We start from the raw sequence: 27,663 nt of genomic DNA on the forward strand, positions 1-27,663 counted from the left end.
GTAGAGTGCCTGCCTAGCAAGTTTGAGGCTCTGAGTTCAAGCCCCAGTACCAACCACCCCACCCCGCCCCCACACCCAACAAAAAGAAAAAAGGCAGGGTAGGAATCTCCCTAAAGCATTTGGAAGGAAATGATGTCCTAAGACCCTGTTTCAGACATCTGGCCTCTAGAGCTGTAAGATAATAAATTTGCATTGCTTTAAACCACTATGTTTGTGGCTTGTTTCAGTGGCAATAGGAAACTAATGCAGGTGCTGGGATGTTACTCGTTTTTCTGAAAAGTCGCTCTGGCTGCTGTACATGGAGGGGCAGAAGGGGAGCTGGAGGCCAGCCAAGAGTGTGGTGGCTGGTGATGGTGGCTCCTGTGTACCTAGGTGATGGTAGAAGGGAGGGAGCCTGAAGTGTGTATCCATCCTGGAGGGAGAAATGAAGATTTGCCAAAGGATCTGTAGAGTGGAATAAAGCAAAGACAAAGCCATGGTGACCCTTGGAGTTTTAACTTAGCAGATGGGTGGCAGGAGAAGCCATTGACTCGGAGGACTGCAGAAGACGAAGGTTGAGAGATATCAAGGGGCACAGGTAAGATCACCCTGCCAGCAAGTGGCAGACTTGGGATTAGAATTTAGTTGTCCTGGCCCTCAGGCCCATGCACTAGACAGACAGGTAGATGTCAAAGACTTGGTGCCTCAAAACAGTACCGAGCCATCATTTTATGCTTCTAAAGGCAGACATCTAAAGTGAGTAGTTTCTTCCAGAGGGTCTGGGGAAGGTCTGTTTCCTGCCTTTCTTACCTTCTACAGTCTGCCCACATTCCTTGCCTCTTGTTTATCTCTTTTTCCTTCTCTGTCTCTTTGAATTATCCCAGCAGGCCAGGCCAGTAGGTTGGAGGACCAGGGATGTGGTGGTGTTATAGTTTGTCTGAGATAGTCTGCTGTCAGACTTCCTTATAGTTCTCAGAGCAGCCCTTTTTTTGTTTTGTTTTGTTTTCCCTCTCTTCTTAAGACCTTCAACTCATTTGGTCGGGTCCACCCCCATCACTTAAAATCTGCTGATTTAAATGTTAATCTTGCCAAGTGCCAGTGGCTCAGACCTGTAATCCTAGCTACCTGGAAGGCAGAGATTGGGAGGATCATGGTTCAAGGTCAGCCTGGGCAAATAGTTTGAGAGAGCTCTTCCCCCCCACATCTCCAAAATAACCAGAGCAAAATGGGCTGGAGGTATGGCTCAAGTGGTAGAGTGTCTTCTTTGTAAGCACAAAACCCTGACCTGAGTTCAACCCCAGTCCCACCAAATAAATAAATGTCAATCTCATCTAAAAACTAGTTCAGACAGCAACTAAGAGATAGCATAGATAAATGGGACCTCATAAAGCTAAAAAGCTTCTGTTCATCAAAAGAAATGGTCTCTAAACTGAAGAGAACACCCACAGAGTGGGAGAAAATATTTGCGAGCTATACATCAGACAAAGGACTGATAACCAGAATATATAGGGAACTTAAAAAACTAAATTCTCCCAAAACTAATGAACCAATAAAGAAATGGGCACGTGAACTAAACAGAACTTTCTCAAAAGAAGAAATTCAGATGGCCAAAAAACACATGAAAAAATGCTCACCATCTCTAGCAATAAAGGAAATGCAAATTAAAACCACACTAAGATTCCACCTCACCCCTGTTAGAATAGCCATCATCAGCAACACCACCAACAACAGGTGTTGGCGAGGATGCGGGGAAAAAGGAACCCTCTTACACTGTTGGTGGGAATGTAGACTAGTACAACCACTATGGAAAAAAATTTGGAGGCTACTTAAAAAGCTAGACATTGATCTACCATTTGATCCAGTAATACCACTCTTGGGGATATACCCAAAAGACTGCTACTCCAGAGGCACCTGCACACCCATGTTTATTGTGGCACTATTCACAATAGCCAAGTTATGGAAACAGCCAAGATGCCCCACCACTGACGAATGGATTAAGAAAATGTGGTATCTATACACAATGGAATTTTATGCAGCCATGAAGAAGAACGAAATGTTATCATTCTCAGGTAAATGGATGGAATTGGAGAACATCATTCTGAGTGAGGTTAGCCTGGCCCAAAAGACCAAAAATCGTATGTTCTCCCTCATATGTGGACATTAGATCAAGGGCAAACACAACAAGGGGATTGGACTTTGAGCACATGATAAAAACGAGAGCACACAAGGGAGTGGTGAGGATAGGTAAGACACCTAAAAAATTAGCTAGCATTTGTTGCCCTCCACTCGGAGAAACTAAGGCAGATACCTTAAAGCAACTGAAGCCAATAGGAGAAAGGGAACAGGTACTAGAGAAAAGGTTAGTTCAAGAAGAATTAACCTAGAAGGTAACACACATGCACAGGAAATCAATGTGAGTCAACTCCCTGTATAGCTATCCTTATCTCAACCAGCAAAACCCCTTGTTCCTTCCTATTATTGCTTATACTCTCTCTACAACAAAATTAGAAATAAGGGCAAAATAGTTTCTGCTGGGTATTGGGGGGGAGAGGGAGGGGGCGGAGTGGGTGGTAAGGGAGGGGGTGGGGGCAGGGGGGAGAAATGAACCAAGCCTTGTATGCACATATGAATAATAAAAGAAAAGAAAAGAAAAAAAAAAAACTAGTTCAGAGAAACATCTAGGCATGTTTGCACTATGGCCTAGCCAAGTTGACTCTTCTTACTAATGGGCATTGTGCTTTTCAGTCTATTTTAGTTCAAGAGAAGAGCAGAGGACTAGGAATCACCCTGAGTTTGTTCACAGTTAGGGCTAGGAGAAGTGGGCAGAAGGACAAGGAACAGGAACTAGGTCAGGAGAGAGGAGCAGAGCAAGGAGGAGGAGGTGTGGAGCGCTTTGGCCGGATAGAGGAGCCAGGGTGCGCAGTGATTAGGAGGTTGCTGGGGACCTTCTCGATGGGTTGCGCAGGGAGACTGAAGGCAAAGAGGAGGGTTCTTCACACGACCGCCATCTATCAGAGGAGCACGGATGTCAACGAAGACAAAACTTGGGATGCAATAAAGCAGGAAGGAAGTGTGGTGTTGAATGATGGGTGGTGGAGCTTAGATGGCAGGTCAGGAAGTGTCCTCACCAAATCATGTTCAAGCTGAGGCTGGAGAGAAGAAAAGCAGTAGTTCTGGTGAAGAGTGCTGGGAAGGGCAAGCTGGCAGAGGACCTGTGCAAAAGCCCTGGGGCCAGAGAGAGCTGGGAATTATCAAAGAATTGGAAGCAGCCCAGTAGGCTGAAGCAGGGGATAGGAGGGGGGATGATCTATGAAGCGGGAGGGAAGCGGCGCGGTGTTTGGATTGGATTCAAAGTGCGATGGAAAATCACTGCAGGATTTGGACAGGGTTTGAGTGATGGGATCTGCTTTGTGATTTTAAGTGTTGGTAGGGGGAGTGGAAGCAGGGGAGGAGCGGGGAGGTGCCAACAACCATCCAGGTAAGCAGCGAGGATGGCTGGTGGTAGTGAGAGGACGTCTTGGGAAAGGTGCTGGAGGTAGAGTCAACAGAATTTGCCAATGGAGGGGTTATGGGAAGTGAGAGAGGAGAAGTAGAAAACCACCCCCACTTTCCTGCTTTATTAGGTTCACTGCTATTACCAAGGGGAAACTAGGGAGAAAGAGGTGCTGTGTAGAAATCAAGAGTTTAATTTTTCTTTGCAAGCACGAAGCCCTGAGTTTAAATCCCAGTCCCAACCCCCCCAAAAAAAAGTAAAAAGGAGTCATTTTTTGAGGGAACCCAAAGAAAGAAAATAATAATAATAATAAGGAGTTTAATTTTAAGGCTGGAGATGTGGATCAGTGGTAGAGCACTTGCCTATCATGTGCCAGGCCCCCAGTTCCATCCTCAGCACCACAAAAGAAAGGAATAAAATTTTAAAAGAGCAAGGAAAAAATGGTTAGCTCCAGGGCAGAAAATGAGAAGACTCACAGTGGCTATCTGAGCTGTCTGGATGAGGAGAACAGAGGTGAGAGAGGAGGATGGGGGCAGGCAGGGAAGTTCTGAGTGAAGCCTACAGGCCATCCGCCCTTCCACTGAGACTTGCTGAGGACTTGCCATGGCTCCACCATCCGAGGTAGCTGGGGGTTTCTCCAGCAGGCCTTGGCACTTGGCAGGAGGTGGTAGGGGGTCTGTGGGCAAGTGAGGTATTGAGGAAGAACAATGTGGAAATCATTGTTCAGTAGATGCAATGCCAAGAAACTGATTAAGAGGTAGTGAGCCAGGTATAGTGACTCTCTGCTGTAATCCTAGCCCTCCAAAGGCTGAGGCAGAAGTTTGAGTTTGAGGTCAGCCTGGGCTACATAGCAAGACCCTGTATCTATAAAAACAGAAAAGAAAAAGAAGTAAGGGGAGAGTCAGAAGATCTTATCACCTGCAATTTCAGGGCTGGAGCAGTTTGGGTGAGGCCAAGAGGAGGTGGCCATGGGAGTGCGGACAAGGATACCCACATTGTCTACAAGGTCCCAGAAGTGTCGGAGTGGGGAGCAAGGTCCCTGAGAGATGCTCAAGCCTGATCTCAAGAGGGCACGTTCCAAAGCGCCCAGGAGGCACTGCAGGGCAGGGGAGGCAGCAGGGGAGATGTACCCAGAGGAGGGAGGGGAATGATTTGAACCTTAAGAGCAGAGCAAGTAAGCAAGCACTTGCAGGAGGTATAGGAATGTTACCAAGTGGGGTGGGGGGAAGAGCTGATGCCCACCCACAGGTGGGGAATGAGTGGTTTTTCCAGACAGACAATGTATTGCTGTGGGTCGGAGGAACCCAAGTGGCAAGGTGGTGAATCTGGGAAGGTTGTGTTTGCTGGGCCTCTGGGGGAGATCAAAAGGAACACTGAGATCTCAGCCCCTCCTGTAATTTCCCTTAAAGTTCAGCCTTTGCAAGAGCTGCAAGGCACCCCTTCCAAAGCATGACTCTATTCCTGCCTCTCTCTAGCCCACAAACCCTCAGGGTTGCCACGGCCCTCAAGGCTAAGTGCCTTCTCTTTAATAGGACCTTCAGAAAGGACCTCACCTGTTGCCCTTCTCCCACTTCTCTCCACAAAGCAGAACTACTGATTACTCTAAAGGCACCACTATGGATCAGACCTCAGGGCCTTTGCATTTGCCATTCCCTCTGCCTGGAAGGCCTTTTTAAATCTCAGACATGTAGGAAATGCCAGTTAATCTCTCCAGCAGCATCTCCTCCTTGGAGAAGCCTTGCCTGACTTCTTGGAGTCAAGCTCCCCTGTCCTGTGTGTACCGTCACTATCTCATCTACCTTGTAGACTCTGATGAGTCTGCCTCTCCCCTAGATCAGGGGCACCTTAGAAAGGCAAACAGGGTGATGGTCATTTCTCTCTCTCTCTCTCTCTCTCTCTCTGGTAGTCCTGGGGTTTGAACTCAGGGCCTCAGGCTTGTGCTAGGCAGGTGCACTTGAGTTACTCTGTCAGCTGAAGTTCATTTCTCTATCTTCTGTTCCCAGTCTGCCACCTCGGATGTGGGAGCACTGTGTTAATAGCTGATGAATGACATGACAAGATTATAGCTAATACTAAAAACCAGTGTGTACTCAGGACCTTCTGTCTGGGCTAAGCTTCCCAAATGTATTATTATAGTCTCCCCATAGGACCTGTGATCAGGTAGATATTGTTACCACTGAATTCCTATTTTACAGATGAGGACACTGAGGCTTGGGCAGGTAAAGTGACTTGCCCATGACATTAAGCTAGTCATGGCAGAGACAGACTTCAAAGTCAGGGCTGATTCGAGGTCCTTGTGTTTAGCCTCCATGTGAGGATCACCTCCATGAAAGAGAATGACAAGACCCCTAAGGAATAAAAGAGTCAGAGGGATGAGGGTGTTCAGGGAAGAAGATGTCAATTGACAATAACAAAGTCTGTTCTCCCTGGAGTAACAGTAATGGTCACAGACATTACCTGCTACAGCCCTTCTTCAGTGCGAACAGAGTTCTGCTTTTGTCTGGGAACACCCTCCCCCAGGTAATTCAGGTAAATCTTGAGCAGTTTAAACTAATTTTAGTAGTATTAGCCCCCTTGTCTGTAATTGGTTCACTGGCAGGCAATCCCATTAACTCCTTTTTTTTTTTTGGACTAGGCTTTGAACTCAGGGCTTTGCACTTGCAAAGCAGGTGCTCTACTGCTTGAGCCACAGCTCCAATCCATTTTGCTCTGGTTATTTTGGAGATGGGGATCTCATTAACTATTTCCCTGAGCTGGCCTCAAACCATGATCCTCCTGACTAAGCCTCCCAAGTAGTTAGGATTCCAGGCGTGAGCCACCTATGCACAGCCAGGCCATGGTTCTTGATGGAGTTGTTGAGTGTCCTTCTTGACACATGATACAGTAAGTCGCTCTTTTTTTCTGGGCTATTTTGAGTTGGTTTTTACTGCTTGCAGCTGAATGCATCATGCTTAAAGAGTTAAGCAGTCTCTGCCAGGAGAAGGATGACACACGGAATGAGGAGCTTGCTGATGTCTAGGGGCGGCTACTGTGACCCAGGCCCACTGGCTTTTGATCTTCTAATGAGAATGCCAACCTAGGCTTGGGTGAGTGATGATGGTGACCTGGGGTAGCGCCCGGGCAAGCCTGAAGGACTACAAAGGTCACAGTCTTGCCAGTCAGTTCAAGGTCACCAAACATCAATGAAGTCTGTCTACAATGCCAGGAGCATGAACCAGGTACCATCCCTGCCCTTCAGGAGCTCAAGAACGTGAAACCGATTTTCAGGGTGGCCAGATAAAGCCTCATGTGGGTGTTTTAAGGGACAAGGGAAGGGTCAGGGAAGAAATTTCTAGGCAGAATCAACAGCATGTGCAACCAAACTTCATTGGGGGAAACTATTAAGTCATTTGGCATAATCCACATTGGTCTGGCCACTTTGCAGGCTGTGTGTCTGAGCAGTTTACTCAATGTCTCGGAGGCTTAGCATACACATGGCTAAGAAGTGGGGGAGAAGCAGGGAGGGAGGAAAAAAGAAATTAAAATTAGGTAACGGAGTACATATGCAAAGCACAGCCTTGATGCATATCAGATGCACAAGGAATGCTCTTTATCATTCACCTATTCTGTCACACGGTTCTAATTCCCCATTTTCTGACTAGGTGGCTTTTTTCCTTTTCTCTCTCACTCCTGAGCCTAGTAGCTAGGCCCCTGGACTCCCACAGACTTTTTCCTTAGGCAGGAAACCAGAGCCCACTGCCTGGCCTAAGCCTGCTTCTAGGGCTGGGTGGTTTGGGTTATCTTTTCTATTCTCTTCTCTCTCTCCTCTTTGTGTTCTCTCTCTCTCTCTCTCTCTCTCTCTCTCTCTCTCTTTCTCTCTCCCCCCCCCCCCCACCAAATGCAACAAAATAAAACCAAACAAAAGCTTAACGCCTGGCGTGGCTTGTCAGGGAGTTATGCAAGTGTGTAAAAAAATAAAATAAAATAAACACTGAGTTTTCAGCATTTGGGGCTGTTTGATTACGCACAGAGCGCAGCCAAGGGTGGTTAGACACAGAAAAGGCTCAGGGCAGAGGGGAGGGGGAGGGGCTTGAGACTGGGTAGGAGGGACCCCTGGACCAACTCAGAAATGGCCATTTGCCTCCTGCAAACTTGGCAACACTCTGGCTGTGAAAGCCCAGACACTGGGCATTTAGGATCCAACAGCTTTCCCTGGCTATCCACTGTCCCTGTTCCGTGGCCATCAGGACACCCCCAGGGCCATTCCTTCCATTCCCCTGTCATTGTAAATGACCCTGTGCCCCTGGCTCGATAGTCATCTCCCCCCCAAGGAGATTCCACAGCCTTTCTTGATTACTCAGCCCCTACGCAGTCCATCTTTCCTGCTCTAGCTTAACTCGGCTAACTGCAGTTTTAGCTCATTTTCCTTCACCCATTCTGAAGTGAGGCTGGAGAGCAGCTGTTTGCCACCCCTTGAAGCCAGTCTCCCTCCCTCCCTCTTTAGGCTTGACTCGACATCATCTGTGTCACTGCAGGTGTCTGCAGCCCTTCCATGCTCATCCCACAAACATGTATACAGTTCCTTGCCATTCAGCAAGCATTTGCATCCTTCAAGCAAGCATTTGCATCCTTCATTTCACAGAACCCTCAAAACAGATGAAGACCCCAAGACTCAGAGAGGTTAAGTAACTTAAGCATAGCCACACAGCTGGCAAGTGATGGAGCAGGGATTTGGATACAGCATTTGGATATGTACTTCAGTAAAGTCCCTCACTGTGGAACCACCTGAGTGTGGAGCTGTCCTCACCTGGATGTTCAGGATAGTATCCTTGGGATTTCTTCTGAACTGGGAAGATGCTGTGAAGATTTGACCCTGAATGAAAGAAGGGTGTGTCCAGGACCACAAAACTTGTGGAGTCAGTCTATTTCTTGTCATTTTCCAGGTTCCCGATGGGGGAAACCAAGGTTTGGCGATGGTCCTCGGCCCTATTCTCATCCCACGATGCGCTAAACTGCTGCGGGTGCTTTGGCGACTTAGAATCCCCTAAGTGCGGGTGTGGAGTGGGGAGAGGCGACAAGAGCCAAGGGTCTGCGCCAGGGTGCTGAGGAGTTGTCCCTCTGCCAACCCCGCGCTCACTCAGGGCGCAGCGCGCGCGGGAGGGGGCTGCGGGCTCCCGGGCCCAGCGCTCCAGTCCGTTTTTTCTTGTGGATCCCAGGAAGGGGGGCCGGCTCGGGGGTGGGACCGCGGAGTGGGGGATTCCCTCCCTCGTGCGAGCGAGCGGAGGACTGGCCCTTCTCGGGCTTGGGAGCTCCGACCTAGCAGAGGCGCGACGGGGAGCGCAAACGCCGGGGGCGGCCAGCGGAGCACGGCGTCAGACCCGGGGTGCGGAGAGCCAGGGCCGCCGAGCCGCCCCCAGCACCGATGCGCCGGGTGGGGCGCTGGCCCCGGAGGGCGTGAGCCACCCGCAGATTGAGCAACTTGGGGACGGGCGGGCGAGCCGGGAGCCCGGGACAGTCCTGCGGTGGGCGGGCGGGAGAGCGGGCCGCGCCCTCGCCCTCCCCGGCCTGCCCCGCCGCGGCTGGCAGCGCGGAGGTGAGTTCCCCACAGTCGCCCTCCCGGCGCCCCCTTCCCCGGGACCGGGGACGCCGCGGGCCCTCCCGTCGGGGTTGAGCCGAGCTGGGTTGGGGGGAGCCAGAGAAAGAGAGGAAGGGGAGTCCGCTGCTCTCCGGTCATCGAGCGGAAGGCGACACTTCCTGGACCCCCTCTTACAAGTCTTGCCGCCCAGTCTCTACTGCCTCGGGGGCCACTCAATCCCCCAAACTCCTTAGTCTCCCGGGTCCACCAGTCCCATTTTACGCCCTCTCCAACCCAGAGGCTATGATCCCTGGACTGATCACCTCGGAATCCCCCAAGTCCCATGATCTCGGGTGACCCTCAGCCCGGGTCCGACGTGGCAGGCAGCGTGCGCTGCGGCCCTGGGTACACAGCGAGGTGGCGTGTGGCCCGAGGGGTCGGACGCCGGGAATGGATGGTACAGCTTGGTCCGGGAGAGGTGGGGCTGAGTGTACCCGGGGCTCTGGAGCGCAAGGATGCATTCTGGGGGCGGGCGCTTGGGGGCAGGGGTTTCTTGTGAAAGTGACCACTGTAACTGAGAGAGGTCTCTTGACTGGGGGGGGGGTAGCCAGCGGGACTCCAGGTTCGTCTCTCCCTGGGCACCTGTCGGGGCCCCCAGGGAGAGTGGGGAGGGAAGATGAATGTGAGCCCTTGGGGTGGTGATGGAGGGGTGTGAAGGAGACTTTCTCAGCTGCCCTTGTTTTTTTTGTGTGTGGGGGGTGGAGGATGGGGAGGCAGCACCTGGCTTGACTCTGGGGGACAAGCTAATCCCGACAGGAGGTCCCGTAGACACTTACTTGGTCCCGCCCCCGCCCAACAATTCTTCTGTCCCCACCCGCCCGCTCCCTTGGCCAAAACTGTCCAGCCCTTAGCCTGAGAAGGGCTAATGAGAAATTATCTGGATGGTTTACATTTTGGGGTCAGTATTCGGGCCCCTGACGGAGCACCAATTCATCCTGAGAGTGTTGCAGGAGAGAAGGTGAAATTATTCCCGCCCTCAGCTCCTCCTCCAGCGGCGCCCCCTCCCCAACCTGGGTTCTCCCGTTCCTACCCCTGGTAGCCTCTTTCTGTGGTCTGCCGCCAGCCTTCAGCAGGTTCTCCACCTGCGCAGGCCCATTCCTCCAAGCTGGGGGGGGCCTACACTCCTCAGCTCCCTGCACTTTGTACACCCTCTCCACACCCAGTCCTGGGTAACAGACTAGGTCTAAAACCACCCAGACCTGTAACCTCTCAGGGCCAGTTTCCTCCCTCCCCAAAATGGGCTAATTCTACCTTCCTCCAACACATGGAAGGTAGGAGGAGGCACCCAGTAGACAAGAATCCTTCACCCCCACCGATGTCTGGGGCCTTGAACCCTGCCAGCAGTTTCCATCTGAGTAAAGTAAGGAGCCCACCACAGTGAACTGTCTGTGCCATGCAGCCAAGGCCCAAAGGAAATCAGACAGGTAGAAATAAGGTCAGGCTACTTAAAAGAAAGCTGTCTGCTCCTAGTTCCTGTCCCTGGCCCAGTTCATGTCCTCCATGTTCCAGTGTGACTGTGGAACCAGACTCTAGCTGAGGGATGAGGAGCGTTTGAGGCAGGGACCTGTGGCTCTCAGGAGCTTTGTATTCAGGGTTCCTATAGACCTGTAATGTTTCAAATCAAATTTCACATAAGATCCTTAGTTTTCAACCTCTCGTTAAAAATATCAGAAGATCTGACAATATTAAGCCTTGATTTATGCCCATCAAAATCAACTGGAACTGAATAGCAGGTGCTCCTCTAAATGGGCATTTGCCTTCTGGTATGCCTATAACACAGCCAGGCTTGCTTCACACACACACACACACACACACACACACACACACACACACACACACACCTGTGGATGAAGTCTTAGCTCCTTTACAAGGTTGATTCCAAATACGCAGAGGTGCACATATGTGGCTTATGTGGCTGGAGCCAGCAGAGATGTCCCCAGCAGATGCACTGTGTGTGTGTGTTTGTTTCAAGAAGTGCTTGAAACTCTCCTCATCCCGGAGCTGAGGGAAGCCAGCGTTGCCTGCTCCAACAAAATTCCCATCTGATCCTCCTTGTTTCCTAGCTGACTAGTGGTTCAGGTGTGGTGGGCTAGAAGCTTGTTGCAGGCAGGGCCTGTGTTGAGTATGGCCAGGGCCGGGCTGAAGGATGGAACCCGGGAGGACTGAGGGGTCCGGGAGGCAGGGAGAGTGTGGGAGCTGAGTATTGATCCTTGATGAGCCAGGCATCTTGCGGGCAGGCACAAAAAGCTCAGATATGCCTAAGAGACCTTTTCCTCCCTGGAGACCCCAGGGAAACGGACCGCACAGTGAGCAAAGTCTGGCAGACCCAGGTTTAGCACCAAGTTCATCTGATGCAGTGTTTACAAATATGAGGACTGACGGAGTAGGTCTGCTGGGGTCCTCACACCACCATCCAATAAATGCTACAGTTAGAGGTAAACCCTAAAGTGGAGTAGTCACTTTGGGACCCAGGCAGTTGACCATAAAGATAAATGCAAGGTTGGCAGAGTGACTCAGGTGGTAGAGGGCCTGCCTAGCAAGCATGAAACCCTGAGTTCAAATCCCAGTGCTACCAAAAAATAAAAGATAAACCCAAGTATGGAAATTACATGCCAGTTTTTAGTATTAAGGCTGTATCCAGAAGACACCAAATATGGTTAGGTTTTTTTTAAACCAAATATGTTTATATTGCTTAAAATGACCATAGGCGTATAGGTCAGAATGAGAACTACAACTGATATTGAGACCTCTCTATACGCAGGCACCATTTGAAGTAGTTTCCTGTATTAACTCACGTAAGCAATAAAGAAGCAACCCTCTTGCAGATCAGGAAATGGGCTCAGACCAGCTAAGCAACTAAGGATAGGTAACACAGCTACTAAGTAACAGAGCCAGAGCTCAAAGGCAGGCAGTCTGACTCTGAAGTTTATTCCCTAATCATCAGGCTCTCTTACCCAGCCTCTGAGGCTGCGTGCATGGGGCTGAAGACCCCAGTTGGTAAACTTGGCTGGACACCCACAGACTGTGGGTGATGGGAGTACGTAGGGGGGCTAGAGAGGGTGGGAAGACTTTGGCAGGTCACGCAGGGAGTGCTGGAGTGAGGGGCCTGTAGGGGTTGGCAGCTGACAGGGCACTGGAGGCGGCTGGGGGCATCTCTGCTGGCTCTGGCCACAGCACCAGGTGGGATCCATCAGCCTCATGTAAACACTTCTCACAGGCAGCTTAACCACTTGAGTGTGTCTGGCCTTCAAAGCCAGTGGGAGAGGCTTCGGAGGGAGGCACCGAACTCCCTCCAGGATAATGATTTATCTCCTGTGCAGGTGGGCTCCACTGGGGCCTCACTGAGAGGAAGGGGGTGCACTGGGCAATGAGGAGCTGTGAGGGGAAAGGATTCAGATGAGGGGAAGGCTGGGGTAGAGGGAATCTACACTAGCATCTCAGAGTTCTCATTAGTAAGCCCAGTTACCCCCATTTCATAGATAAAGAGACTGAGGTTCAGAAAAGCTAAATGACTTGTCCAAAGGCAAAGTGGACAGGAAGGTGGTGCCTCCCTGGCATCTGCCGAGCTTCCTGTGCCACAGGCCACATGCTGGGTGTTTTTCACATCTCTGTGAGCATGGGTGGGTGTAGGGGGGCAGTGCGTGGACAGGCTTCTGTTGTAAGAGTGTGCGTAGGAAGCAGAGCTCTCCTCCTCGCTCCCAGATTGGGTTCTGAGGCTCAGAAGTCCAACTTCCCAGACACATCTCATCTGGGAGGGACCAGCTCCCTGCCCCCATCACCCCAGCCGCCTGGTCCAGAGCCCTGGCTCTCACGAGGCTGGGGGATTATCACCATTCTGTGTGTCTCTGGCCTGGGCAGGCATTGCTGCCTCTTTTATCCCCTCACAAAGGCCAGGCCCGCCGGGCCTGCTGTGTCAGAGTTTCTGTGGCCGGGGGAAGCCTTACTTCCTTTTCTCCCGCCAACCCAGGAGAGCCCTGCAGAGTCTGCCAGCTTGCTGGGGGGGACCACTGCTGTAGCTTCAGGACAGGTGAAAGGCACATGGGTGACTCAGCATTGGGAAGAACAGGCTGAGGGGTCACTCATGGAAAAACAAAGGAACTCCTCTTCAAATGGCAGACTATTACTGCAGCATGAGGTCTGTAGGGTAGACTTAAAGAAGGACTTCCAGTTAGGAGCTGGTCAATATTAGTCAAGAGTGGGGCTGGCTGTGATCCACAAGTTCAGTTTGAGTGTTCACCATATTCCAGCTACTGAGGTAGCTGGCTCCAGTTGTGGGGTGGGGAATTCTGTGAGACAGAAAAAACAGATTTCTTTCTCAGGGGTGCCAGGTGGGGTCCTTGTGGTGCCCAAACATTCTGGGGATCTCACAGTCTCCTGGGGAAGGAAACACATCTGGAGGTAGGATGAGAAGAATGGGGGTCCCAGAATACCCCAGAATTAAGCCTTCTCTCTCCTTCTCCACAGGCTGGCTTTCAGGGTGTTCCCTGTTGAAGTGACAAAGAGATCTCCTATGTGACACTCTGAGGTAGCTTCAAGGACCACTCTCTTTGAGGACCTCCGTGTGCTGATGAAGAACAGGGCTCTCCATGCCCTTTCTGTCCCCAACTGAGATTATGGTGGATTTGGGCTCCAGCCCAGACCTGGGCCTCCAGCTGCTGCCCCAGCCCCAGTCCCGGCCCCAGCTCCAGAGGTGTTAGCCCGAGCCCTGCCAAGACCACCCCTCCTGCCAGGGGCCTGGGGCTGGCGAGTGACTATGCGGCTTGGGCTGTGTGTAGTGGCCCTGGTTCTGAGCTGGGTGCACCTCGCTGTCGGCAGTAGTCGGGGGATCAAGGGCAAGAGGCAGAGGCGGAGTGAGTATTGGAGCGGGGCTGGACCACCAATGGCCTTGGCGTGGGAGTGGGCCACCGGGGAGTAGGGGCCTCAGGTACCTTCATCCTGTGGTGGCTGATTCCTGCTTTGTAGATTCCAAAATAGATTGTTCTCACTGTGGATTATCCACTTGGTGGATTGGCTTGTTGAGATTACTTACTCTGGAGGCTTCTCATTTTGTCTGTTTTCCCCTTCATAGACTCTGCTTCTGGATTAAGCCCTGGTTTGTGAGGATCTAGTTTGTGGATTATGCCCTTTGACTTAACCCCAGCTTTGTGTGGTATCCATGGTGATACTTGGGACGGGGTGGGCAGGGGTTACCCAGCATGCTTCTTTGCTCCTCACCTCACAGGCCGAGAAGTTCAGGGCATGCCTTGTGTGTGTGTGTGTGTGTGTGTGTGTGTGAGATGGCTGAAGTGCAGTCCCTTTGGGCAGAGGCTCTGCACATCTGGGTAGTGCCACCAAGCTTCCCTGCAGGATTGTGGACAGGAACAGTGGAGGCAGGAGGGTCAGGAGTCTCTCCCATTCTGTGGCGTTTAACGAGGCCCAGTGGGATTCAGGGAGCTGCAACAGGTGTGACAGGAGGCAAGCAGGATGGAGTCTGGCCCACCCACCTTTGGCCTTCCATGTAAGGTGTCATCAGAAGAAAGGCTTACTGAGCTTAAAAAGAAAAGCAAATCCCATCATCTTGGGATGCTAAGGGGAAATGGGTCTAAAAACACACAGTGAGTGTTGGAACCCAGCTCTTAAACACAGAGCTTGATAATGGTCAAGATCAACTGCCTGACCCCACCCCCTAGGCATTCCTTAGCCTGTCCATGGTGTCTCCTGTCCCTGTGTGTGAACGGCTCCTGCTAGGGCGTGAGGTGGGGTGGGGCCTCTGGACTCCCAAGGCCTCTGCTCTCTTTCGACATCACCCCCACAGGCAGGAAGTCTTCCTGAAGTCTCACCCAACAGCCTCTTGCTTCAGTTTTCCCTGACTGACACACATCAGGGAAGGCTGAAAGGCAATGGAGTTTTGTTGGGTCTCCACGGGAGCGGCCAAGGCCAGAACTCAGCCAGGGAGAGAAGCTCAGAAAATTGGTGAAGCTGAAAATCCCTGACTTAACAAACAATTAGAGACGGTTAGGTTCAATCAGCAGTGAGGCCTTCATTTTCCTCGCTTCTCTTCTGTTGTGGCCAGTATTTTGGACTCCATGGGCCAGATGCTATTTAGTGGTTTATAATCAGTCTCCTCTGTTTCCGAAATGGGAGGGAGTCAGAGAGAGAGAGAAGTCAGCAATACCCACAAGTGTTTCTGCCTGTGCTCATATGTGCAGAGCAACACACCTACCTAAACCAGAGGCCATCAATTAAATTGAACTAAAATATGCAGTACTGGACTGGGTATCAGTAAGGGGCTGCTGCCAGCCATAGTCATCAAATGCAGCATTTTGATGTACCCACTTTTGATACAACCACATCCGGTGGCAGCTCAGAAACCAGTCTTTATTACCAAGTGATGTGGGTAGCAGATATCCTCAATGGTGAGAGTCAAGGTGGGGGGACTCAGGGGTACAATGACAGTCCTGGATGAACAAGAGACTCAGGGAGAAGTGAGGGTATATACTGTTAGGCAATATTTGTTAGCTAATGATCATAAAAATTACAGTCAGAAAGCTGAAATGTGGGCTGGGGGCATCGCTCAAGTGGTAGACCATTTGCCAAGTGCAAGGCCTAAGTTCAAACCCCAACATCACCAAAAAAAAAAAAACCATAAATTAATATGATACAGCTGAAATGCAATTGTGTAGGAATAAAGGCTTACATAAGCATATATATGCATATAGATTTACATATATTTACACACACACACACACACAGATATATAGTTTGTTTGCAGTACTAAGGATCAAACCCAAGGTCTCACATGTCTAGGCAAGTGCTCTGTCACCGAGTCACATCACAATCCTAGAAACATATTTAACTGTGTAAGGCATTACGTTCTTTGCAGACTTCAGGATGCAAGTCATGGCTAAACAACCACACTGTGAACTGTTTTGCCCTTGGGTTTTCAGGGAATGGGGAAGGGAAGAAGGAGGACCAAGTCACTCATGTGTGGCTGCTCTGGCCCCTCAACAGTGTGGAAGGGCTCTGGGCAGTTTGGGATTACAGAAGTGGGCTTGCTATTGAGCTGTTGAGTCTGTCTGATTTCCCTTGACCACATATCAGAAGGGCTGCCAGAAGCCACCTGATAGTATTCTGATCCTGGCTGGACATGGTTGCTCATGCCTGTAATCCTAGCTACTTGGAAGGTGGAGACAGGAGGTTCATGGTTTGAGGCTAAATAGGGCAAAAAGTTAGGAAGACCCTATCTCAAAGAACAAACTGGGGGAGTAGGGAGTAGCTCTAGTTGTAAAGCAATTACCTAGCAAGTGCAAGGCCCTGATTTCAAACCCTAGTTTCGGACCTAGAAATGTCAGCTCTTAAAGTCTGCGTGATGGTCTCCCTGCATGAAAGGGAGAAGAATTGAACAAAGAACATCTCTTTGGCCATGAACTATGAAGACCCCTGCCAAGGCCTCTTCCTCCTCCTTTTCCACTCACTAGGGACCCTTCTAAGTCCCTCTTCACTCATAAAACTCCTTCTCCCCTCTGGCCTTCTCCCCTCCTGAGCCCCTGTCCCTCACTGAGCCCTCCCCTCCCTCCCTCCCCCACCCTCAAAGAGAATCCTTCTTTCCTGAGCACTTCTAAGTGCTGCTGTCCTTTCTGGCTTCAGGGCCCCTGCTGTAAGTCCAGCCCCCATCCCACCTCCCCCCATGAAGCCCTGCATTCTTTCCCTGAGCCCTAACTTCCCCGAAGGCCAAGATCGCCCCTCCTGCCCTTCTGGTTGCCCATGACTACTGCCTGCATCTGCTCACACACTGCCCATTGAGAGTCCTCCTTCCCTCTGAATCCCTGCTCATTCCTTGTGTCATTCAGGAAATGTCCACTGAGAGCCAGCAGAACCCCATCACTGGCAGGGATGCATCTTGAGGAACCCACAGCGATGGGAGCTCCAGTGTCATGACTGCTTCAACAGTAGGAAAGGGTGACTAGGAGAGCCCAGAGAAGCTGGAGGAGACCTAGATTCTGATCAGGAGATGGGTGCAGCTAGTGGACTCAGGAGCTGATTTATACAGAGAGCTCTGGAACTCAGGGCTTACCTGGAGCAGCTGTGCTCCTGTCTGCTTCACGCTCTGTAGATCTTTCCCACTGCTGCCCAAATAGGAGGCCAGAGGCCAGAGCCCATCAGGAGGGAGCCACACAAGCTGCTGGGGCAGAGCCAAGGGCCTGGGGAGGTGATGCTGCAGACCTGGAAAGAGGTCCTGATGCTCTTTGTCCTTGCCAGGTTGAGGAGTCTGGACTTGTCCTGACATGGGTTGTAGGTGATGGGGAGCCACTGAAAGGTTTCCATTTGTGACCTGCAGGCACACAGTGCAGTTACAGAGGGCGGGGTGGGGCGTGGTGTGTGACAGGCTTCCTAAAAGGCAGTCTTGGGACTGAGAGGGTCTAACCCAGCTCACCGTTGAGTTAAAGATTCTTGGATCTGCCAGGGGCTCATCGAGCATGCAGCAGATGGTCCTGGATACCAGGAGGCCCCAGGAACAGACCCAGCTCCTGTGGACATTGCTGCCTGCCTTTCGTTGGTCTCCTTCCTGAGGCCCACTCCCTGTCTTCCTAGTCCCCAACATAGCTATGTCTCTCCTACTGAACCTAGTTCCTCCACTGCTAGACCTCACCCAACCCATGCAGGGTTCCACTCCTATTTCCAGTCCTGCTCCCCGCACTTTAGTGAACGCTCCTTGAGAGCTATGCCTCTATCATATCCTCACTCCTTCCCTGCAGGGGCTGCCTCCCAATCAGAAATAAAACTGGCTCCACCCTCCAGAGCTCTTCCTAGTAGGAGAAGATGGATGAGCAGATAATAACAATATGAGGTGATACTTGTCATGATGGATTCAAGTACAGGGTATGTGAGAACACAGAGCAATACACTATCCAGGCTTGCAGGGAAGCACGATCAGGGAAGATTGTGTGCAGAAGGTGACTTTAGTTGTAAGGCTCAGTAGGAGACTGAGCATTCTAGGCAGAGTGGCCAACTTAAGCAAAGGCACAGAGGTATGAAACAGTGTGATGTGTCCAGAGAACAAAAATAGTCAGATATTGCTTAAGGGTAGGGTTTAAGGAGGAGGTGGATGGAATTGGCTCATTAAAGCTTTTCAGGCCTGGCAAGAAGCTGTGTCTTACTTCTGTAGGTGATAGGGAGCCACTGATGGTCTTAGGCAGGGACATGACATCAGATTTTTGGTTGTAGAGAGATGAGGCAGTTGGGAGGTGGAAGATGTGAAGACCTCGGGAGCCAGAAGCCGTTTTTCAGGGAGAGGCTGGCTGAACCGCACTAGGCCAGACCCATCACTACAGCAGCAGCTTGACAGGGATTTGTACCAAATTGATGGAGGCCATAGGCAGAAGGCCACCACAGAGGCACAGCCTGCTCAGAAAGGGGGAGGGGGGACTGTGAAGCAGAGAGCTTGGGAGCAGAGGGAGTCAGGTGGGTGGGTGGGAAAGTCAAGGTGTACAAGGATGTGGATGTGAAGTCAGGAAAGAAACTCCATGCCCTCTCTGCCTTTTCTCTCACTGAGCCCATGCAGCCTCTTCAACCAGGCCTGCAGGGCTGTGTCCCCAGCTCATGGTCCCCATCATGAAAGCAACAACAGGGAACTTTCCATGCTCCTCCCTCTCACCAACGGAACAGACCCCTGCTTTCCACTTGGTGGCCACTCCAGGTCATCCAGCGCCTCAGAGCCTTTGCATAGGCTGATCCTCCTGTGTGGTGTGCCCTCTTCCCTCAGCTGACTGGCTTGGAGAGTGAGTGCCCAGGCCGCTCCTCTGCAGCTACTTCCCACATTATATAACCAGCGCTGCTTCCCTAGTGCTGGCTGGGTCTTTCTTGCTGTACCTCCATGTCCAGCCCCTCACAGTTCTGGACAACTGTTAGCTATGCAGTGAATGGGGAAAGAATGGGCTTTGATTTCCCCTTTGAGTCCTTATGCCTCCTCCAGACACCATCTTTCTTAGATCCTGCATTCAAGGCCATAGTCCCATTGTCAAGTCCTATCCCCACCTGGGTTTGAACTCAGGGCCTCAAGCTTACTAAACAGGTGCTCTACCACTTAAGCCACTTCGCCAGCCCTTTTGTGTGTTCGGTATTTTTGAGATAGGGTCTTGCTTTTGTTGCCTGGGCTGGACTCGAACCATGATACCCCACCTCTGCTTCCTGAGTAGCTAGGATTACAGAATGAGCCACCAGCACCTGTCTCTGTTCTCTGATTTTCTGACCCTTTCCTGGCTTTGCTCCCACCTCCTTCTCTTCCACTCACTCCTCAGTTCACTGTGGGTTGGCTCCCGCCCCCTCCACTGAAACTGCCCTTCTCAAGGTTACTCGATCAGTGACCATCAGCAGTCAAGTCTTGAAGATTCACTTCAGGGCTTACTGACCTTGGCCTTCTCCCAGCCCTGGTTCCTGAACAGCTCTCCCTCTCAACCTGGTTTCTTCCCCCACTCTCTGTGTCCACTCTCCCCTCTCCATGTCTCCTCCTCAGCTTCTTTCCCAATCCCCTGTTCTTCTGTTTCTCTGCCAAGTGCAGGTACCTCCTGGGCTCACCCTGACCTTCTCCTCACCCCCACAGTTTTGTCCTGGGCTGCTCATCCTCTCCCGGGATCTAACCAGAAACAGCAGCAGCCTGTCCAAATGGACCCCCACACTCTCCTTTCCCCCATAGCCAACTTCTCTCTCTCTCTTTTTTTTAAATCAGGGCCTTGCACTTGTTAGGGCAGGTGCTCTACCATTTGAGCCATATTTCAACTGTCACAACCAACTTACTTTTGTTTTGTTTTTTTGATGGTACCGGGTTCCAACTCAGGACCTCCTGCTTGTTAGGCAGCTACCTTACCACTTGAGCCACATTTCCAGCCCAACTTCTTGAAAGAGATGGCTCTCCTTCTGCCTACTACTTCCTTTCTTCGTTTTACTCCTCGGTAACTGCACACTACTCCCCACCTAAAACTGCCCCCCACATTGGGGTTTCCAACAACAGTCTGCTGCTGACTCCTTATGTGATGCCTCAGAGACATGTTAAGAGCATTTAACATGTTGACACCATCTTCTTTTTGTCCAGTGAGCTCTTCTCTTGACTTCACGATGCAGCATGCTTTTTGGTGTCCCCATCTGTCCGTTGGCTCCTCATCCACATCCTAATTGGCTCTTTTTCTGTCCTTCTAGTAACTGTCAGGTTCTCTTCCCACCCTAGATGCACTCTCCTTGACATCTCCAAGACTCATGTGCCTTTCATAGCTGTTTTCATATCTCAACCTCCAGCCAGAATGTTTCTCTTGAGTTCTAGACCCACATGTTCAACTGCCTGATTGGCTCTGTCCCCTGGGTGTCCCACAGGAAGCACATCTAAGCCTGACTGCTTATAGCCTCCCCAACCAAATCCACTTTTGCTCCTGGGATCCGTGCCTCAGCAGAGGGCAGACAGCTGCTGTGTGATGAAGTCCAGCATCTCGCGGTTACCTGGACTGTACTAGTGCTTTGCCCTGTGCCTCACCTGCAAATCCAACCATCTTCCACATGTCTGCTCTTTTCCCTTCTTCTGGTTCAGCTCCAGTTCTTCTCCCTGGAAGTGTTTTGTTTGGTTGGTTTTTGTTTTTTTGAGACAGAGTTTTCCTGTGTAAACCTGGCTGCATAGGAATTTACAATCCTAAACTGGATGAGGTGATGCACATCTGTAATTGCAGCACTTGGGAGGTTGAGGCAGGAGGATCTCAAATTTGCGGCCAGCCTGGGCTACATAGCTGGACCCGCCTCAAAACAAACAACTCCAGGTCCCCACCATACCTACTTCCCTGAGTTCTAACTTGGACATCTTTCTGAGCTCGAGTCCTGACTGGGTCTCCTGTCTTAGCCTCCCCAGTGACTCTTCATTGCTTTTAGAATAATATCTGAACACTTCTCTGCAGATTCACAACCCTTCCTTGTTTGGCCCTACTACCCTCTCCATTCCTGCCTAACTATTCACCCCACACTCCTGCCATGTTGGATTAATTTCAGAGCTAGAGTGTGGCACATTTTCTGTGCCAGTGCCAATGATAGCAGTGTAGAAAAATGCACACAGGGAACTGCTGGGTGACTGGGCAGAGGGATTCTGAGGTGGCCGTTGCAAATGTGTCTCTCATAATGGTGATACAGAAGGGACAAGTGAATATGGTAACATAGCTACGAGGGACACCTGGGTCACCTCAACCATTGAAACTAAGGCAAAAACCCAGAGGGAGCACTCATTTCTGGTGATCCATGGAGGGATTTAGTGTCTTTGAAGTGGAAGTATACCTAAAATCTACAATGACTTGTTGAATTGTAACACAGCTGAAGAAAGAGCCAAAGTAGAAAAATAATCCCAAATATGCCCTCAAAACTTTAATGTGGCACTGGAATATTTTTGCTCATGCAATAACTAGCCCAACAAGAATCATATTCATTTTTAATTTTTATTAAATTGTAATACTAATTCTATACAAATAAATTTCATATTTAAAAATCCAATCTAGCCCTACTTTCCATTTCCAAGTATTGTCCTCCTATATCTATCTCCTTTTTTTTTCTTTTTTGGTAGGACTGGGACTTGAACTCAGGGCTTCGTGCTTACAAAGCAGGTGCTCTACTGCTCAAGCCATGCCTCCAGCCCATTTTGCTCTGGTTGTTTTAGAGATGGGGGTTCTCATGAACTATTTGCTTGGGCTGGCCTTGAACCTCGATCCTCCTGATCTCAGCCTCTCAAAGAGCTAGGATTACCGGGTTTACACCTGTCTTTTGTATACTGCATTCCCTCTACCTGGAACACACAGTGACTAAGATTATCAGAGTTGAGTAATTTAACCCTGCCATTTCCTCATCTGTGAAAATGAGGAGTCCCACCAGTAACAATAATACCTACCCTATGGGTTGTTGGAAGGACAAAGTGAGTTACTTTTCAAGCACTGAGGGACTGTGCTCACTGCAGAATCTGTGCTGGGCACTTGGTAATAAGCTGTCATGATCATGATTGTGGCTGTGTTGTAACAATCCATCATTGTGTTTTTATCCTCCTCCTCCTTCTGCCTTCCTTCCTAACTCATCCTCATTTCCTGAAATCAGGAGTCAGCTGTGGGGCACCTCCTCCCAGCAACCCTCAGGATGCATATTCTGGGTGGAAAGAGCTTTGTCCAATCTTATAGACTGGGAATTTGGCTCCAGTCCCAGTGGGGTCTGCCACCTGAGCCTGAGTCCACTCTGCTGAGCATCTCCTCATGTCTCTATCTGACTTTCCCAGTTCTGTCTCCAGCCTGCATCAAAGCTTCTGAAGGCCCAAGTCCTCCCAAGTGGCTCATAACCTCTCTCTTGGTTTCTCAGCTTGACTCTGCATGTGGGATTCTTCTAGTGTCTGTTCCACAGTCCCCCCACACCCTAGGTCAGACATGGGGGAGTCACCTCAGGCTTCTCCCCATTCCTCTCTCTCAGATCTGCCTTTCTCTCCATCTCCACTAGACAGAATTTTGTTCGACTTTCTCACCTGCGAGCCAGGATGCTTGGCCCTTCCCCTCTCACCTTGAGTCCACTGCTGCCTGGATTTGCAGCTATCAGCACTTACCTGTTTGTGGTATCTGCCCCACTGAAAGCCAGCTCCTCTGCAGAGGGGCAGAACTTATTTGCCTCCCTGACCCTAGGGTTCACACTGCACATGGAACATGGGAGGGGCTTGGGAAGTATTGGTTGAACAAGTGACGGGCAACAATCAAAGCTCTGAGACTCGGTGCTGTGATAGGAGATCACAGTGCCTCTGACGACACCCATAAGCCAGGGTGTTTCGATTTGGGCACCATTGACATTTTGGACCAAATAGTTCTTTGTTGTGGAGGGCTGTTCTCTTGGAGGATGTCTAGGAGACTCCTGATCGCTACCCACTAAGTGCCCAAAAGTTCCCTAGACATTGCCAACGGTCTCCCAGGGAGTAAAATCATCCCAGGTTGAGGCCACCATTCTAGACATAGATTATTTTAGTTGTCTTCCTGTCTCTGGGTAGGGTGTCCTCTTCTTAGATAACTTAATCCATTCTTCCTCTTGTCCTTAAAACTTTATCAGAGATGAAAACCCTCCTTCCATACCTGAGGCTGAAATTTTCTTCCTCTGGGGAAAGTCAGGGTAAGTTCCAACAAGATGTAACTTTAGTCATTTTTCTGGGGATGGGGAGCAGGCCTACAGAGTGAGCTGGTGTTGCTTGGCATTAGGGAGGGATTCAGGAGTCCTGGCTCTGGAAATCCACACCAGGACTTTGGAGACAGGATCTGGGACCATGCATAAAGCAGCCTTGCTGAGAGCTGCCAGCCTGGCCTCTGCTCTGTAAAAGCACATTCCCTCCATAGAAATCCCCACCTGCTCACCTCCTATCCTATGGGAGCCTGGGAAGATGGGGTTTCCCCTACAGCAGCCTTCTCTTCCTTGCTTCAAACTGCAGTCAGTGCTGAGGGGAGCCAGGCCTGTGCCAAAGGCTGTGAGCTCTGCTCGGAGGTCAACGGCTGCCTTAAGTGCTCGCCCAAGCTGTTCATCTTGCTGGAGAGGAACGACATCCGCCAGGTGGGCGTCTGCTTGCCGTCCTGCCCACCTGGATACTTCGACGCCCGCAACCCCGACATGAACAAGTGCATCAGTGAGTGTGGCCAGGGCTGGAGAGGGACGCCAGAGGCTGTGAATCCTGGGGGAGGGTACTTTGGACTGTTGGTGGCCAGTGAGAGGTGTAGAGGTGGACACCAGAAAAGGCATTGAAGCTGTTGGTTCAGACATCTCCCCAGATGTCCTACCCACATTTCCAACTCTATGTTCAAGCCAGAATCCATCTCCTCCTGACACACCTGCATCTTCCTGTATTCTCACAGGTGTCCCAACTTGTCACTCAAGCCACAGCTCTGACAGCTGCTTGTGCTGCCCCTCCCCCATCCAATAACCAAATCCTGGCTGCTCTACCTCCTTCCATCATCACTACCATCATCTTACCTGAGCATCTCTCCCCTGGACCATTGCAATAGCCTGTCCATCTGTGCTCCAGCCCTCACCATGGTTCCCTCTGTCTGCACTGCAGCCACAGAGATGTGCTTGAGTCCCCCATTCTACTCCTTCCACTTCTACCAGAAGGAAGCCCCCATCAGCTCCATGTTGGCTGCAGGGAAGTCCAAGACTGGCCAGTCATCTGCTTCTCCCCACCCCCTCCCCCAGGCCTTCCGACTCTGCTTTTCCACCCCAGCTATAGGTACATGCTGTTCTGTCTCTATCCCATCTCTGTAACTGAAGCTGTGACACAGTGGGGGACACACAATGAACACCCCTCCATTTAGTGCCTTGGAGAGTAGAACACACTACCAGATACCAGGCCATTGAGCCTCATAGCAACCTTTGGATGGACACAGGCTAAAGGGGTGGTACCCTTCTCATTGCTGGTAATTTAGAGGGGAATGATTGGCCTTCGCTGAGCCAACTGGGTTCTGATCTCAATTTGGCTAGCTACTAGCTCATCTCATGACCTTAAGCCTATCTCAGCCTCTCATCTTTAAAATGGGAGTGCTAGACATTTTTCTCTAGGGTCATTATAAGACATACCTATAAAGCTGTCAGTGTCTGGCACTCAATAAATGGTAGCTGCTATTGTTATTTTGGTTCTTATTTTATTGGCAAGCAAACCCAGGAATCAGAGCATCAGGGAGGGAAGAAGGCAAGGTGAGTGGCAAGGCTGAGGTTGAGCCACAGGAACCAGGAGGTACAGAGGATGGTGGGTGGGGAGCTTAGCAGGATGGAGATGGGACCTCGGAGCTGCCATCTTGCCCCTCAGGATGCTGGGGACTAGGTGGGTAGTTTCCTGGCTGTGGTACCTGGGAGAGTTGCAGCCTGGTCTTCAGGTGCCAGGGACTAAGAGGAAGCCAGCCCCTCCTACAGTCTTGGGGAGGGGGAGATGGGGGAAAGCCTGCCTGTTCCCAGCCAAGCCCTGTACAGCCCAGCTCCCCCAGAGGAGGGAACTGGCAGGGAGGAGGTAGGGAGGGACCCAAGAGACCAACCAACAGGGTTCTTGGAACTCAGCCTTGCACAGGGAGAGGAATTTGCCCTGGGCTTGCTCCTGCTCCTCCAAGCAGATTCTTTCTGCCCTGGGCAGGAGAACTGGGGTTGAGGTGGATGCCCAGCAATGGGGGAGGGAGCACCCACACAGCTGCTCCCTGGCGGTTGTTCTGCCTCTCAGTTCCACTCTGGTTAGGGGATCCTTGGTATACCACAAGATGCTGAAATACTTCTCTCCCACCCCCAAGCCCAGAGGGTCCCCTCCTCCTCTGAAACCAACTCTCCTGGGCCTTTGGGTTCCAGGGCCTGGGACCGGGTTCAGGTTTGGTTTAGCTGATGGGGCCAAGAGTCTCAGACAACCCCCAAAATCAGCCACTGCAGCCTCTGTCCCCTATCCTGTCCTGCCCCTTTCCCTGCTCTCCCTCCCCTCCAAAGACCCCAGTAATCACAGCTCTAGGCCAAGGTTCCAGTCTCCATATGGGTGGATATGGGTTGGTGGGCATTGGGGGATGGGGATGAGAGGTTGTGCCCGCTCTGGGCTGAGCCAGACCCCAGTCTGGTCCTGTCCTCAGGATGCAAGATTGAGCACTGCGAGGCCTGCTTCAGCCACAACTTCTGCACCAAGTGTCAGGAAGGCTTGTACTTGCACAAGGGCCGCTGCTATCCAGCCTGTCCTGAGGGCTCCACTGCGGCCAACGGCACCATGGAGTGCAGCAGTCCTGGTAAGCTCCTGGGTGCTGCAGGCAGAGGGCCCCAGGCTTTAGGCAGAGGGGCAGGTGGGGCACTGTACAGAGAAAGCTTCCCCACCACACACATCTCCTGGGATTCCTCTGAGGCCTTTACTGCTCTCTGGACTAAAGATGCACTGGCTTGAGGCCCAGGTAGAGGGCATTTAGTTGGGTGAGGCTCCCCTGGGGGATCTAGGCAAGGAGAAGAGACCCCCTCCTTCTCTTCTTCTCTATCTTCACCTCTTCCTGTCAGCTCAATGTGAAATGAGTGAGTGGTCCCCGTGGGGTCCCTGCTCCAAGAAGAAGAAGCTCTGTGGTTTCCGGAAGGGCTCTGAGGAGCGGACGCGCAGGGTGCTCCATGCTCCCGGGGGGGACCACACTGCCTGCTCTGACACCAAGGAGACTCGGAGGTGCACAGTGCGGAGGACACCGTGTCCTGAGGGTGAGCTGCAGCCTCTGCTTCCCTGGGGTCCAGTCACCTCTGTCCTGCCCATTGCACAGGGCAAAACCAAATGAAAGTCTGCCACTCAGCCCTATGGTATCCAAACTGGCAGCCATGTCCTGGTGAGAGCAGTGCCTCCAGGACACTGTGTGGCAGATGCTAGAAGCTTCTGTGGTCACCTTCTCTGCAATTTTCCCATTTGTTCTGGATGTTCACATTAGAAGGGCCCTTCCTCAGTGACCAGATTTGGGGTGGGATGTGGAGGGGGGCAGTTAAGCAAAACCCCAGAGACATATAATTCAAACAATGTCACACAGCCTGCAGTTGACAATGAGGTGTCTGCTGCTCCTTGCCTGGCCCTGTACGTGGCTGGTGAGGGGTAGGGGTGGGGGCTATCTGGCATATCCTATGAGCTGCACTGGGAAATGCTCTAAGGCCCTTTGGGAGCCAAGGTCTGAGGAAGATGTGAGGAGGAGGAAGTGTGTGGTGTGCATTGAGAGGTCTGGGGAGAAAAGACTCCTGGGGCCCTCTCTCAGTACTCATGTTGTAGGGTCCTCTGAAGTGGCTGCTGATCAGAGGAGCTCTTGTCTGAGTCTCCAAACCTCCCACTGCCTTCCCACCCAGCCTCCTTGCCACTCCCTCCTGGGGCCCACGGTCTCTGCTCATGGTTTGTTGATTCTTCCTACTATCGGGGTTGTTGCAGGGCAGAAGAGGAGGAAGGGAGGCCAGGGCCGGCGAGAGAATGCCAACAGGAACCTGGCCAGGAAGGAGAGCAAGGAAGCAGGCTCCGGCTCCCAGAGACGCAAGGGACAGCCACAGCCGGGGACAGCAGGGCCACTCACATCTGCAGAGCCAACCTAGGCACAGCGTCTAGCCTCCAGGTCCACGTGGAAGAACCCAGCGCTGCTCTGTGTGATGAAAGTTTTTTGGAGCTGGAGCACTGGGGATGTGTACACACACTCCATCCATCCATGCGCGTGCGTGCGCGCACACACACACACACACACACACACACACACACACACACACAAACTGAGGCCACCAGAAGACACTTTCAGCCATTGGCCCAGCAGTATACACTTGGTTTCTGATGCGTCAGAGAGAACATTTCCCAGCATTCAAACCCAAACTTTGTCAAATGGAACCTTCTGGAAGAGCTGCTGGGATTGCATCTGCCAGGTGTGGTAGAGTGGTAGATGGGAGCCAAAGCTTGAGGACTGCAGAGAAATGGCTTCCTAACCCTGTGCAGCATTCTTGGCTATGTGACTTGATGGTTGGAGAGAGTCGTTACGCATCTGTGATACGTGTCAGGGCTGACCTGACTCAGAAAACTGCTTAAAGGTTTATTTCAAATTAAAAAGAAAAAAAAAATGACAGC

The 27,663-nt window shown here is 51.3% G+C and overlaps 1 protein-coding gene across 3 annotated transcripts; it reads left to right on the forward strand.

Annotated features, from left to right (window-relative positions):
• The first annotated feature begins 297 nt into the window (after positions 1–297).
• Rspo1 (R-spondin 1) lies at positions 298–27,661 on the forward strand. Of its 3 annotated transcripts, none has more exons than XM_074080546.1 (7): positions 298–577; positions 13,551–13,936; positions 23,157–23,216; positions 23,530–23,721; positions 25,688–25,837; positions 26,097–26,285; positions 26,989–27,661. In XM_074080546.1, exons 2-7 carry the CDS (start codon positions 13,840–13,842, stop codon positions 27,144–27,146), a joined length of 846 nt encoding a protein of 281 aa, XP_073936647.1. In that variant the 5' UTR covers positions 298–577; positions 13,551–13,839; the 3' UTR covers positions 27,147–27,661. The 3 variants fall into 3 exon arrangements, with proteins under 3 accessions (XP_073936647.1, XP_073936646.1, XP_073936648.1); XM_074080545.1 differs by lacking the exon at positions 298–577 and adding an exon at positions 8,757–9,044; XM_074080547.1 differs by lacking the exons at positions 298–577; positions 23,157–23,216 and adding an exon at positions 8,757–9,044.
• The last annotated feature ends 2 nt before the right edge of the window (positions 27,662–27,663 follow it).

Source organism: Castor canadensis, chromosome 7 (assembly GCF_047511655.1).
Source record: "Castor canadensis chromosome 7, mCasCan1.hap1v2, whole genome shotgun sequence".
Taxonomy (NCBI): domain Eukaryota; kingdom Metazoa; phylum Chordata; class Mammalia; order Rodentia; family Castoridae; genus Castor; species Castor canadensis.